The sequence below is a fragment of the Chlorocebus sabaeus genome, chromosome 11 (assembly GCF_047675955.1).
Source record: "Chlorocebus sabaeus isolate Y175 chromosome 11, mChlSab1.0.hap1, whole genome shotgun sequence".
Classification (NCBI taxonomy): Eukaryota; Metazoa; Chordata; class Mammalia; order Primates; family Cercopithecidae; genus Chlorocebus; species Chlorocebus sabaeus.
In genome coordinates, this window is record NC_132914.1 from 57,319,374 (window position 1) to 57,335,319 (window position 15,946).

At 33.9% G+C, this 15,946-nt stretch overlaps 1 protein-coding gene across 3 annotated transcripts in view; it reads left to right on the plus strand.

Moving 5' to 3' along the window:
- Positions 1-15,946, plus strand: part of SLC16A7 (solute carrier family 16 member 7) — a 183,877-nt gene that overhangs the window by 96,828 nt on the left and 71,103 nt on the right. For all 3 annotated transcript variants that reach the window (XM_008003863.3, XM_073020905.1, XM_008003865.3), the window contains one exon: positions 7,019-7,265. In XM_008003863.3, coding sequence (XP_008002054.1) covers positions 7,049-7,265 — 217 coding nt within the window. In that variant the 5' untranslated portion in view covers positions 7,019-7,048. The remainder of the gene's footprint in view (positions 1-7,018; positions 7,266-15,946) is intronic.

A 15,946-nucleotide genomic window follows, 5' to 3' on the forward strand; every position in this document is an offset into this window, starting at 1 on the left:
AATATTCCTTTCCTTTACTTTTCATTTAGGATGTCATCTAAAGCCAACCTCTTCTCAAGTACTTATACCATAATTGCTACCAGCATTTGCCTTGAGATTGCTGCCCCTGTCTAGAAAGGACTGTTAAAAAAAAAAAAAGTCTGCCTCAAACAAACATATGGGGCCTAACATTTTATTCTGATTTATTTCTCTTTAACTTCGTTACAAAACAAAACCTGAAACTTCATACTTACAGAGATAAAATGACAGTGGATGGCATAATGGGTGAAATTTTTTTTCCAAGTTCAAATGTTTATAGCTATTTATTGATCAATTTGTCTTTTATTTACCCTATTATATGCTAATAACTATACTGAGAACTTGGGATACAATAACTGCCTTGTTATCTTAGAATCTGATGGGAAAGATGGATAGTGAATAAATCAGTGGAAAAGTTATTTGAAGGCAAAAATATTGTAGCTGTTTCCAAATTATTCATTGGGAGAATGAGGAATTTGGAGAAATCTATGTTTTCCTATGATTCAAATTGAAATCAGAACTATAAGAAAAGTACTTATTACAATAGCTTATAATATTGAGATAAGGTAAGAATCTAAACAGTCCTGGATTTTTTATGAAATAATTTAGAGAATATTAACCAGTGAAATATTGTTAAAACTGATTATGCAACTATTTACGATTTTTAAAGAAATCCAAATAAATGAGAAATTCAAATCTTAAAACTGTACTTCTATATAGCACATTTTAATTAAATTTATATACATAAATATATACACACATTGAATATACATATATACAGGTAAATATTTACGCATTTGTTGTTTCTTCAATTCTAAGAAGCACGTATTTCACATTTTAACATCTTTGAAGTCAGGATGTCTTACACTGGATAGCATTTTATGATCATTGTTGCTAAGGTGGCAGGAATGGGAGCGTCATGGCCTATGCCTACGCACATTTTAGTGATTATTTCTGATCAGGATTGGACAGTTTCAGTCTTTTGATATTTCAGTCAATAAACCATTTGTGGACCATTAGAGGAAGGAATGTAAGTTCTGTTGTTCACTGACTATCTTCTGTTGATATTTTCTGGTAAGATGAAGAACATCAGTGTCAAAATTTAAAGTGGCATAAGCAGCTTGAAAGAAATTCCTAGAGACAGTAATGGAGTACTCTGTAGAAATGCCAAACCGTGGATGCTCTTTATAGGCCAGAGGAGGATATTGTGTAAGAAAACACAGCTATTGCAAACTGTGATTCAAAAAGCAATTCAGAAGAATCATAATCCAATTGTGAAAATATTTAGCAATACTTAATGAGTTGGAAGTTGTTTTCTTTTAGTACATATTTATACATATAATTTTGATATAACTATTTTTTAAATTTTTAAATTACTAATTAGTATTTATATCATTGGCAAATGATAAATAGTTACTTATTTTAATCTTTAAGTGAAAATGTATTCTAAATTTGTAGGGTAATTACAGTAGAAATAGAAGTAGAAATATGATGCATAAGTGTCCAAATTTTAGAAGGATAAGTTGGAAGCTTTCTTCCATTGGTGTAAGCATAACTAGTAAAATACAAGAACTGGTGTTTAAAGAACAGAATGGCTCTAACTACATGAAAAGATACTCAAAAGTATTAGTAATCACAGAATGCAAATTAAAAGCACAATGAATTTTTTCATGTCTACTGCATTAGAAAAAAATTAAAAATTATGCATTGGTCAGGATATGTGGCAAGGAGAACTCTTATGCACTGCTTGTTTCAGTGTAAATTTCTACAATAAATCTTCTATAATTCCTATCGAGTATCTCTGCAGAATTGTTTGCACAAATGCCCCAAGAAAGAAAAGTACAGGAATGTTCATAGGAGCATAATGACATCTAACTGGAGACAGTTCAAATCTTTATATATACTTAGCTATGGGTTACATATAGATACATACACATGTATATTCAGAAATGACATATAGTCAATCCTTATTATGAGTGATTCTATATTTGTAAATTTGCATATCCACAGAAATTTGTGATTCACAGCACTTTTGCAATCATTTGCTGACATGCACAGAACAGCATAAAAAGTTGTTATGCAACACTTACATTCCCAGCTGAGGTCAAACAAGGCAAGACCCTGCCTTCTGGTTTAAGTTCTCATACTGTAAACCAGTATTCTTTTTATAGTCTAATACCATGTTTTTCACATTTTGTGCTTTTTGTTGGTGATCTTGCTGTTTAAAATATTCCCTAAGAGTAATGCTGAAGTGCTGTCTAGCATTCCTCCGCACGAGAAAACTGTGAAGTGTCTTATAGAAAAAATATTTGTGTTAGATAAGCTTCATCCAGACATGAGTTACGACACTATTCCCTGTAAGTTTAGTGTCAATGAATCAGCAATATGTATTAAGTAAGGTGTCTTTAAACAGAAACACACGTAAAACAAGGTTTTGTATTGATTGGTTGATAAAAATGTGATCAGAGTCTCACAGAAACCTAACCTTGTTTTTCTACTATGTGCAGCGGTTCAGCATTTGGTAATTCATTGTTCATGGTGACTTTATAGAGCACAGCTTCCATGACTATGAGAATCAACTGTACTCTGTGACATGAGATTTATAAGTCTAAGTACATCATGTCTAAATCTAAAATTATAATATTAAATTAAAAAACTGTTTCCAAGATTACATATGTCATATGCATATTATTACATGCATATAATGTCTAAAATGTAATATATACTTGAAATATTAATAATTTTATTAAATTATTGTTATTAATTATTGTTAAGAATTAAATGTCAACTCTGATCTATAGATTTTTAGGTAATGCAAATTTTATGTATAATATATATTTAGTTTATGTATTATATATAAATTTAGGAACATATATACATATACACACATACGTATATGGTAAAAGTATAAATAAAATTAACTTAAAAGCCATCATACAATTCGGGATAGTTGTTGCTTTTTGGTAGAGAAAGAGTGATGTGGTCAGAGAGGGCTACACAGAGGTGATTAGATTAAAAATGGCTATTGCTATTTTCTGAAGATCCTAAAATTATTTAATATTTTTAGAGAAATTCTGGAGGATTTCACATTCAACCTAAACTATGGTTTATTGAACACTGAACTATGCGCAGATCACTAATCTGAGGCAAGCATACACTATTTCATTTAATTCTTACACTACTCTTGTGAGGTAGGTACTCTTCATGCAACTTTTTTTGACACTCGAGATTGTCATGCAAATTTCACTTTAAGATTTGGCTTTTAACAGTTATAGCTTCTACATTAAATGTAATAAAAGACATGGAATTTCGAAAGCCACATATATATTTTTTCTCTCTAAAAATGTAATTTTAAGATCTTCACTCATTGTCATTTTATGTATAATTTTAATAAAAATTAGGATAATGATAGGTAAATTTGTCTAGTACATATTAGTCATGCCATTTACATGTAGTCTTCTGTTAATGCTCTTAATTACCTTATAAATAAATATAGTTATTATCCTGTTTTTACAGATGACACCACAGACTCAGTTTTATTACTTTACTAAACGTTACAGAGTAAATGATGGAGCCGATATTTGTAGCATTTGAAGCTCTTATGCTTAATTTTCATGACACAAGATGAAACCATGTAAAGGAAAATAGGCTTAAATGTATAATTTCACAATAAACTAGAATTTTAGAAAATAGAATTGTGTATATGTGTGTGTGTGTGCGTGTGTATACATTCTCTTTTCTATCTTATTCTTTGTATAGGAGCATACCAAGTAGAATGCTTTTAAAGGGTCTATAACTTCAAATTATTTTAATATGAGTGTTCCATTTCTTAAGGTGGAGCATATTTAAATGCTGAGAAAATTCTAATTCATAGAATTTATACTAGTGTTGACACCTATTTATTGTGTGAATCTACACACACCTCTTTACTTTCCTATGGGCATAGTTTCCTGTCTGTAAAATGGAAATCCCATCTTGATAACATGATTTGAATATTAATGAATTATAATATTTGTATTGATATTATTATTTTAAAATATGGGTTTAAGATTACTTAGAAATGTTATTTATGATCTTTGAAGTGAGTAAAAAATAAATCATCCAGTTGTATTTCTGAATGTTTACTATAGCAGATGTGATCAAAACTACAATAGTTTAAACTCATGAATTAGTAATAAAAGATGGTTTAGTTTTCTTTATGCAAGCAGGAAAACTGCCGAGTGAGGACTTTAAGCCCCATAACTGTTTTTACATGCTGATTATACGACAAAGAGTAGTTTATGACATAAATGTCCTTTGGCATTTCCTCAGTATTCGTCTATGGTTTCTTTTTTAAATTTTCAAGCAATAAAATAGGTACTTTAAAGTATAGTAATAAAACCTAGTAATATATAGATTCAGATACTTTAGTCAACTTTCAAAGATCATTTGCTATTTTCAACTGGTTTCACTAACACTTACAATATTTATTTCCTTTTCTTTTTTCCTTAAATATTATACATCTTCAAAGATACTATTTCCAGTTCACATGTGATGTAAAGCCATCATGTTAGGTTAACTGAAGACCAAGGAGAAATAAACTTATCTCCCAATTAATAGATGAATTGATAGATAGAAGACAAGTAATTTTTATGTTTCTAAGAAAGCAAAAATGATTGCAAAAGCAAGCTGTATACATGCTGAAGACTACAAACCATCTCAAAATAATTATTGAGAGGTGTGGTATTTTGGGTTGATTTTAGCAATTTTAGCATTTGCACGACATTAACTTATAGAAGTGGCTTTGCCCCGATTACTGTGATTGACTAGGCTCTACATTATGTGCATTATTTGTTTGTCGTTAAAGCCTTTCATTTGACCTTGTCACTATAGTTTCCATGACATTTTTTGGTAGGCTTCTAACATACAAATGTATACCTATAAAATAAAATATTTCAAGTTATTTTATTCATTTTTTGAAAATCAGATGCCTGGGACCATTTTGATCAATAAGAATACTATAGATATGCAGAGAAGCTGTAATAAAAATGCCAACAATTTTTTTGCTTGCTTTTTGTCTCCCTAAATTACATTACTCGGTAGTCTTATTTCTAATTCTATTTATATTATCTGTAAAGTCAGCAGTGATTAGGGAAATTGAGTCCCTTCCATTACTATTTTACTGGGGTAAGGCTTCTTAATATTTCTGAAATTTGTCACATTTTAAAAATACAAAAAAATACTGGAAAAGGCTTTTATTGAAACTAAATTGAATACTTACTGAAAATAAAAAACATGTATTTAGCATAATAAGTACACAATATTTATTGAGTGAGATCCCCTTATCCATTTTTGTATACTTATAGATTACATTATAGATTACTTTGAGTATCATGCATTAATTCAATAAGATAAGTAATTTGAACTTTTGAGACTATTCCATCAAATTAATGCCACTGTATCTAAAGCCATATTTTATATCTGTATATTTAGTCAGGAATAACTTTAAATTTTACTTTATTGTATTTTCTTGGGAAAATCAGAAGGATTTACCTTTTTCATACCATTTAACAATTTTTAAAATTTTTTTCACCTATAGCGTCTAATAGAATGGTAGGCGCATTTATCAATTATACCTCTACTTCCTATAAAAGAGTAATTTGAGACTGCTTTTTAAAAAATAACCATATATCAAAACATCACATTGTACCCCATAAATATATAATAGATACAAGTAAATATATAAAAAAGCTAATTTTTTTGATGTATGAGTATATAATTAAGACATGTAAAATATATTTATAAAAAACATTTTTAAAAGTGAGATATTTTCTGTACAAATCATTGTGGCAATTAAAGCTTATTTAGCTATTTTATTTTAATTAAAAAACATTTTAGGGATAGGGCCTCTCTCTGTCACACAGGATGGAGTGCAGTGGCTCCATCAGAGCTCACTGCAGCCTTGAACTACTAGGTGAGTATAGTTAGTAATACTGTATAGTATACTGGTAATTTGCCAACAGAGTAGATTTCAGGTGTTCTGAGCACAAAAAAGAAAAGCGGTAACTCTATGAGGCGAGGGGTATGTTAATTAGGTTGACTGTAGTAATCATTTTTGCTATGAATGTGTATAACAAAACATTTTACACCTTAAATATATAATTTTTATTTTTAAAAAATAGTGGGGGCCGGAGGTGGTGGCTTATGCCTGTAATCCCAGCACTTTGGGAGGCTGAGGTGGGTGGATCATCTGAGGTCAGGAGTTTGAGACCAACTTGGCCAATGTGACGAAACCCCATCTCTACTAAAAATACAAAAATTAGCCAGGCATGGTGGCACCTGCCTGTAATTCCAGCTACTAGGGGGCTGGGGCATGAAGATCGCTTGAATCTGGTAGGTAGAGGTTGCAGTGAGCCAGTATCATGACACTGCACTCCAACCTGGGCCACAGAGTGAGACTCCATCCCGCCCCCCACCCCAAAATAAAGTGAGTTAGAGTTATCTCGACAATCATCAAAAAGCTAGACAACAGAAAGCACTAAAAAAAAAAAAAAAAAAGCCAATAGATCATGTCAAAAGGCTGTGCAACCATCATTTCATTCCTTGGCTTAGCCTTAAGCAGGAAGGAAAAATGAGACCAAAATTATCAATTATTGAGGTTAAAACAACTGATGATTGAAGTAAAATATGTATGAGATCTATCTTAGAGCTACGTCTGATGTATAATGTAAAATTGTACTTCAGTTCAGATCTAAATTCTTCACTTTGAGTAATTTTTGTTTCAGTAATCACATTAAATTATTTAAATATTTAGCCCACAATAATCAAAGGTATATAACTTGCATTGATTTTTTTTTTGTACATTTTCTGGTAATTTTCTGAATAGAAGAGTGTGAAAAATATTCATGAAAAAAAGTCATATTGTAGTTTTAACTAGAAAGTACTATTTTAGTGACTATCAAGAGTGGTAAACAAAAGGGAAAATAAAATTTAAACTGTTATTTCATTTTTTTAAATATAGATTACTTGAATTTTCATTAGAGGAGCAGAAATGCCACCAATGCCAAGTACCCCACCTCCGCATCCACCTCCAGATGGAGGATGGGGCTGGGTTGTGGTTGGAGCAGCTTTTATCTCCATTGGATTTTCATATGCATTCCCTAAAGCCATCACCGTATTCTTCAAAGAAATTCAGCAAATATTCCACACTACCTACAGTGAAATAGCATGGATATCATCCATTATGCTGGCTGTTATGTACGCAGGAGGTAAGCTTCTTGCAGTAAATAGAATCCTGAATTAAGAAAATAATTCCTCCGTGTCACAATGTTTTACATATAGTGTCTTGGTATATTAAAACCCTGTTTTTATGTTATAGTCACTTAAGGCCAATCAAAAGTATAATTAGAACTGAACTTTCAGTGATTTTAGTGATTCAGTATCTTAAGCTATTTGCTTTGAATCGAGTCTTAATAGGGAATTTGTTTGAATAAGAATTTGTAAGCACAAAGCAAGATTTACTAAATTATGGAATTTCCAAGTGAAGCTACTTCATTTAGTTTGAAATAAAGTCCACCTCATATTGCTGATGTCATTTTTCACTATTGAAACCTCTGGTAGAAATGCTTTCTTCTGAATGAGAAGAAAATTTAAGTTGCTGACAGTTTATAAGCCCAGAAAGTACATCACTTTAAGCTGCAAAAATGAAGTGTTAACATGTACATTCTAGACCCATTCAAATTTGTGTGACTGAAATGATTATTTATCTCTGTAAGACTAATTAAATATGACATCTTTTTAACTTAAATGGTTGCCTGAAAATTACCTTATTACATTCTATGTTCAAATGAAGGTATGAGTCATGAAGGATAATGAATAGATTAAAGTACCATCCCACTTCTAAATGTTAAAAATTTGGAATTATTGGTGCCTTATTATGTCACCTATTTTCTTTAAATCAATCTCAGTAGCAGACCAGACTCTCTTGTAGAATTTCTTGAAAGTCATTACTTAAAATATGTCTTTTAGAGTTTTTATTTTTCAAGTGGGTATTTGACTTTAAGGGATAGATATAGACTCAGACTATAGTCATTTAAAGAAATTATATCAATTATCTTCTGTGATTTCTTATTTTTCAAGTAACGATAATATGGCTCTTAGTCATGGAGATAGGACATTAGTATAATATCTAGTATTTAGTAATATTTACTTTCACCCAAGGCCTAAGTACTTAATATGTGTGATATGACTTAATCCTGTTAATGATCTGTGAAATAAGTATTATCTTCTCTTTATTCGATAGCTGAGGAAATAGATAAGATAGCTCTCCCAAGTCAAACAGCTTGTTAGTGGCAAATAGAGACTGCAACTCCAAGCATTTGACACCTATGGTCTCTGACTTTTACATCTAGAAAGTGACATCTTTCTCTTTACATCTAGAGAGTGACAAAGCCAGATGTAGCCCAGGCCTTCTGTAAACCTGATTCATTTCTTTCCATCTCAGCTCGGTGGCTTGTGTACCACCTCCACCAACATCATTTGTTCAGTGACATAATAATTATTCTTTAGGACATTATCTTTTTCTTGCACTATGAAGGTAAACAGTTGATCCTGAAATAATTCTGTGTGTGTGTGTGTGTGTGTGTGTGTGTGTGTGTGTGTGTGTTTATGTGTGTTGGTGCTGGAATGTGTTTTCTACTTTTTAATGTATAGTGATTTTATATTAATACAGCATATGTTTCCCTTATCCATTCGGTTAGGTTAAAGATGCATTTTTCTTCCAGTATCAAAAGGTATCCTTTAAATACTATTTGGGCATGTCAATGCAAAATTCTACTTCTAACACACATTCTGTGAATCTCCTTTGGGGAGTTGCTTTATAGATTGTAAGAATGTTATTTCTTATGACCATAGAAACAGTAGGTATTGTAGAGTAGATATTCCTGTATAGAGCAGCACATAATCATCTTGACTTAAACTCCAAAACGTGCTAATATTAAGATACATAGGAGTTTTTTTTTTGTTTTTTTTTTGTTTTTTTTTTTTTTTTTTTTTTGCCTCTTAAATACAATTGAAACAGTCTCTTCTACTGAATTAATGTAAGTCCATTGAATTTGAACTTCAGGTCTTATATAGTCATAATTATTTATTGAGCAGATAGTTGACTGACTCATCAGTAGGACACAATTTTATACACCGTTTTAGTTAACCAAATCTTAATTTACATTGTCTATTAGTTTTCAGACCTCAGAGTCTCAATGGCTTAAAACAATATGGTTTATTTCTTGCTGGAGCAATGTTTCAACAGGTGGCTATTCTATCACCCAAGGCTTTGTATGTTGTTCCCTAAATCTGCTCCATCTGCTGGACAAATAGTAAAGGCAGACAGCACAGAAGATCATGTGGACTGTTTTAGGGGGTAGGCCTGGAAGGAATAAACATTATTTCTGTACATATTCCATTGATTAGAACACTTATACTGCCCTACCCAGAGTCAGGGACCATGGATGCTGGGAAATGCAGCCTTCCTAAAGGAAGAAACAGAACTACAAAACATCCAGCCAGTCCTAGACAGAGCTTGGTTTCTCAACATTCTCCACTGAACAAAATATGCATGTGTTTATAGACTTGCCTATGACAGCCCTCCACCCTCTGGCTGGATCTAAAAGGAACATTAGAATGTACAGTGGCATAATTAACTTTCTCCAACTACTAAATCTCAATATGAAATTATGAAAAGTAAATATCCTGTATTTACTACAAATAAATGTTTTCATTTTATTCATACTTACTTTTCTGTTTTACTATGTATGGTATAAATTTTTAAAAGCACAAAAGAATTCTTTTGAAATTCAGGAAGAAAATGGTAGTTTGTTAAAATAGTTATAAATTTGGAAAAAGCTGCCTTAAAATTTTTAGGGTGATAGGGTTTTTATATATGCTTATTTTGTGAAAGCAATGCTAGATACATACAAATTCTTAGTATTTAGTAGTTGATGATGGCAATATCTAGGTTAGATCCAAGTAAATACCTGGAATATTGCCTAACGTCCTCCATTATCAGGGTTAAAACATGTAAATGTTTCATCTCTGGCCATAGAGAAAAGTCAGGAATTGAAGAAATTCTGCTCACCTTTGGTCCTTCTTTTAAAACTGTAAACACAATTCTATGCCCATTGTCTAGTGGATGAAAATGCTTTTACCTGCCGTGTCCACTGTTGAATATAGATCTTATACATTTACATAATTTGTTGGAAATAACATCTACATCTTATCCTGATAATTAGTTTCTAATCTTTTAACCAAAAATAATTGGCATACTTAAAATTATAATCTAATGTGGAAACAATTTTCTTAATGTGGATGCGATAATTTTTTTTTAAGAAACATAGTAACTATTTAGAACAAAAAGTCTGATATAGTCAGTTAATCTAAGACACAGGTATTAGTCCTGTTACTCACATTCCAGTCTTTCTTCAAGTGTGGTCTACAAAATGCTTTGCTTCTGAGTCATGAGTCTTGTTAAAAATGAAGTCCTGGGCCTTATCTCAAATCCCCTTTTATCAGGATTTCTGTTGATAGAGTTCAGAAACTTGCATTTTAACAAGTATCTCTGAAAACAACTTCACTTTATACACAACACAGGGGTTCACTGTTGTAGAAGAAAATCAATATTTGATTTTAAAATACTTAAATTTTCATAAAATATATGAAATATATTTATAGGAGTCTTTTAGGTTGATGATTATAAAATAAATTTAAAGAGCATAAGGTGAAAAGACATAGTTTAATATGAAGTATAATGAGTCTCTCTAGCAAGTAGCTGAAATATTCTGTTCAATGCTATGCTAATTGCGTTAGCCTAGAGAACACCTAAGATCTGACACATTCATTAGGGCTTAGCACTCAACCTATTAATCACTACTGTGGGGTCACTGAGTAAGACAGAACGTGTTCAGAGGCCTGGCCTGTGATGTCAGGACTGGAGTCTCTTGTAGTAATTAGTTGGCATCTGGGCTTTGGTAGCAAGGTATTATCTTCCCTTCTGATGTCTGAATTAAAAATGAAACTAATGAAAGGTTTGCAGGAAGGATGGAGAAGAATGCAAATTATGTTTATACCTTACTTCATCCTTAGAATAATGGCATTAAATTACAGCAACCCATCTGGATGTCCATATGTTCTCCTGGAGGTCTAGCAAATTTTAGCTAATAGGTCAAACAGTATGGTCACCCCATTAATAAAGCACTAAGTAGAGGTAGAAAACAGAATTTAAACTTTCTACACTGTTTAGAAGGACATAGGGTTTTATTTTGTAAATAGCGATTACATAGGATTGTCTTTAGTACAATATTTGTTTTTGTGTTCTATTGAATGATAATCTATACATGGTTACCTATACAGTTACTGACTACAGATTTTGGACTGCCAGTTTCTATGAGTACTTTATGTGACTTTTCTGGTAAAATTCCGTTCTGACTTGGAAGAATCAGCCATTCTGGAGAGGAGAATTGGCTTTGTCTCCATGGTAACTTATTTTTCTGTTTTATGTGAATAGTGAAGGCCAATTGTGTGAAAGTAAGGGTAATAGTTTTGTGAGGTACTGCTTTACACAGGGATTGAACGTTAGAACACTGAGCTTATTTTATTGGAGGCCAAGAAGCAAAAGGCTTTAACATAGCAGGTTGGTGGTCATAACATCAAATATGTATTTTTCTATTCTCTTAAAATTTTAAATAAGCTCAATATATTATTCTGCATTGTGCCCTAATATTTTGCAGAATGAGGGAGGCTATTAAAATAATTCATACTGTGCAATGTCTTAGCAACAATAAAAAAAGAAAGTTATTCCATTCCTGTGTTTGAGATAGCTAGGGCTTTCATCTTAGATTTATAAAAAGCACAAAGTACGAGGTACACTTTGACAGCCCTATGCAAGTAGGCTGTGGACTTTTTATATCTATGCCGTGTTAGGCTCTTTTTTTCATCCGTAGGTATAAATATTACTAAACCTTTCTAGGATATATGGCACAGTGTGGCAGAAACTATTATGCTCACCATGTATCCATGCACTCCTCTATATTTCCCAGCTTTCCTCCCCTTAGACTGAGACCAAGTGACTATTTCTGACCAATTAAATATAAGTGGAAGGACGTATGTCCCTCTGGACACCTCCTGGCAAGGTAGTTTGATCTGGCATGCATCTTCCCTTTCTCTACAGTTATATAGACTATACTGATCATTACAAACATGAGGACTTGATTTATTGTGTAACAACAATATAATTTATATACATTATTACATGGGATGAGAATGCACTATGAGATATCCTTGGTCAATTTAGCTTATATTATATCATGAAATGTACAAGTGCTACTTGGTCATATCTCTGTTAGAGAAGAGGTATCCTTTGGTATCTCAAATGAAAAAGAAGTTGTGAGTGGATATTATCATTGCCAGTTTTCATGGAATAAAAGTGAGAGGCAAGGACTTCAAAACACAAAGTAGTAGTGGAGTCATGGTCCTGGAGCTTTCTGTGATGAAATCTGTGTGTCTTTTCCAAAACAGGGATGAAAGGGGACAGAGGTCAACGACAGATCGGAAGTGTGCTTAGAGCCTTTGAAGTTATTCCAGGACATACTTTCCCTACAGAGGGCGGATAATCTAGTACAAATAATATCAGAGAGTTGCTAAATGTTATTTTCAACATAAATTTTAAGAACCTTTGTTGAAGTCTTTTCTGACTGATACATGTGCCTTAGACAGTGAACCCTTCACTTACTGATGTATAAAAAGAACCTGTTTATTAATTTATGACCTGATGAGAATAAGACTACCTTTCCTGATTTTTGGCTTCAAAAAATTCAAAAATATGTTATTATATCGTTACTCACTTTATGCAGACATGTTTTTGTTGCAAATGACAGAAACCTGATACAGATACCATAAACCCTAAAGAGAAATGTTCATGTATACAAATCAGAGGAGAAGCACAGACACCAATGTCGTCCAGCTCAACTAGCACCAGTAATTCTATTTGTAAAGCGTGTTGCACTCTCTCTTTTCTCTTCTGCTTCTTCCAGAGGGCAGCTTTGTTTACTTATATTGATATTCTTCCCCTGGCACCAGGAAGATGTTTACCAACATTTCAGCCTTATATTTCAGCTCAAATTTGACACTAGGAAGACTGCCACTATTCCCTAAGTTATACTTTGACAAATTCTGAGGAAGATTGCTAGGACATGGCCTACTTTGCATTTGCCCTGCAGGCAGTGGGTGAATGAAGGACTAACATTGGCAGCCTGAGTGGAACTATGCATCTGAGATAGGAAAGGAGCAGTTCCGTAATGGAAGGGCACTACTGTTCCTAGAGGAAGGAAGGATTCTGAAGAGACAAAGTATTAACAATAAGCACTTACTACTTTAGTCTTTTTAAAGAGATTAATATGTTATGTTTCAAGAGTAAAAATGTGCTGGGTTTTACTAGTCACTCAAGGGGAATTTTGCATGTAGATACTTTATAACTAGCTAGCAAGCTGCATAGATAGGTTACATGTCAAAATGCATATATCATATTTGGAAACTATTGCCTAATGAAATATATTGCTTAGTAGCCACCCAGAGGACTCAACTGTATTTTTTTTTTTTTTTTTTTTCGAGACGGAGTCTCGCTCTGTCGCCCAGGCTGGAGTGCAGAGGCCGGATCTCAGCTCACTGCAAGCTCCGCCTCCCGGGTTCACGCCATTCTCCTGCCTCAGCCTCCCGAGTAGCTGGGACTACAGGCGCCCACCACTTCGCCCGGCTAATTTTTTGTATTTTTTAGTAGAGACGGGGTTTCACCGTGTTAGCCAGGATGGTCTCGATCTCCTGACCTCGTGATCCGCCCGTCTCGGCCTCCCAAAGTGCTGGGATTACAGGCTTGAGCCACCGCGCCCGGCCTGTATTTTTTAAAAATTTGAAACAGGGTCACTCTGTTGCCCAAGCTAAGTGTAGTGATGTGATCATGGCTCATTGCAGCCTTGACTTCCTGGGCTCAAGCAATTCTCCTGCCTCAGCCTCCTGAATATTCTGGGACTAGAGAGGTCACCACCATGCCCAGCTAATTTCTGATTTTTTGTAAAGACAAGGTTTCACTATGTTGCCCAAGCTAGTCTCAAACACCTGGACTCAAGCCATGCTCCCACCTTGGCTTCCAAAAGGGCTAGACTTACAGGCGTGAGCCACCACACCCACTCAGCCCTAATTGCATCTTATATGAGTTGGTGCCTAGAGTGGAACATAGATATGGAAAGTCCCAGGATCTCAAAATGGATTATTAGTGATGTAATTGTGCAATGAGAAGCAGAAGAGCATTGTAATTGGAGAGTGAGCTTTCAAAGTATTAATAACAGGTATGAAATTGAGACTTTGCTACTGGGTCATTCAGCCTATTTGCCATTTTACCTCGGACACTCAGTTTCCTTATCTATAAAAATCACACTAGAATATATACATTTATGTGTGTGTATGTGACTGTGTGTGTATGTATAATGTACACTCTCCTGCTCAGAGTCATTATTAATAGTAAACACCAAATATGATACTTAGGAAATTGTAGTTTTTGATTCATTGCAGTTTGTTGCTGCTGTTTTTTTGTTTTGTTTTGTTTTGTTTTGTTTTTATATTCTCTGTTATTCAGTGAAACTGCATATAAGGAACAAAGAAGATAGTAAGTCTGACTCGAGCAATCTGTGCCAATAACATTTGAAAACAACTGGGAATGCAAGAAATAAATAGGTCAATAATCATTTCTAGAAGAAATCTATGCCCTTTACTCATATTTTCTGTGGCATTTCCCTTGTGCCTCCTATGATTTGGATAGTGGACAAGACATTGGTCACTCTTTTTGAGCCATCCTATATTGAAAAATCCTTCCTATGTTTAGGGGATTCCCAACATCATCATTTTCTGCCTCCCCAAGGGAAAAGACAGATATATACTTTCTCAGAGTTTATTACACTTAGGGTACAGGCATGTGACCCAGGCTCCGTCAACCCAGTGTAGAAAGGCCAGTTTTCATTCAGAAACTACTGATGTGAAGAAGCAGATTCCTCAAGAAAAACATTCAGATGTGGTGGTTATAGATAATTAATAACCCATTCACGCAAAACTAGTGTCAGTGTTTAGGGTCAATGGGACTTTCACTGTAAACTATGTTGTCATTGGTGGCAGCTGTGATGTCCCCATTGGAGCAATCAATTTTGTCATGTGATTTGGTCAGCATCCTAGCTTGGGTTTTTAAATCCCCCCTCATGTTCTCTGACTTACTTTTATATCCTTAATGAATGCTTTCTTCCTTAACTAGGATATTTGATAGATATATATGGAGTTAAGTTCCCCAAAGGTCCTAGTGAATTCTAGAATGAAATGCTGTCATGAACTAACTGGTTATTTTGAAAACTTTCTATGGATCTTTTCTTTTCTCCCTTCCCCTCCCCTCCCCTCCCCTCCCCTCCCCTCCCCTCCCCTTCATGTGGATACATAACAGATATAGTCTCACTCTGTTGCCCAGGTTGGAGTGCACTGGCACAATATCGGCTCACTGCAACCTCTGCCTCCGGAGTTCAAGTAATTCTCCCCCCTCAGCCTCCCAAGTAGCTGGGATTACAGGCACCCAAGACCACGCCCAGCTAATTTTTGTATTTTTAATAGAGACAGGGTTTCACCATGTTGGCCAGGCTGGTCTCAAGCTCCCAACCTCAGGTGATCCAGCCATCTAGGCCTCCCAAAGTGCTGAGATCACAGGCGTGAGCCACTGCACCCAGCTGAATGTTTCCTTTAAAAGAAGGAACATTCCTACTGTTTCCCAGCTCTTCCTCAACAACATATTAGGATTGAAGAATTTACTGCAGTTCTTTTTAATTAACTATTTTAAAGAGCTCTGTAAAAAATGAAATTAAATTTTATATTT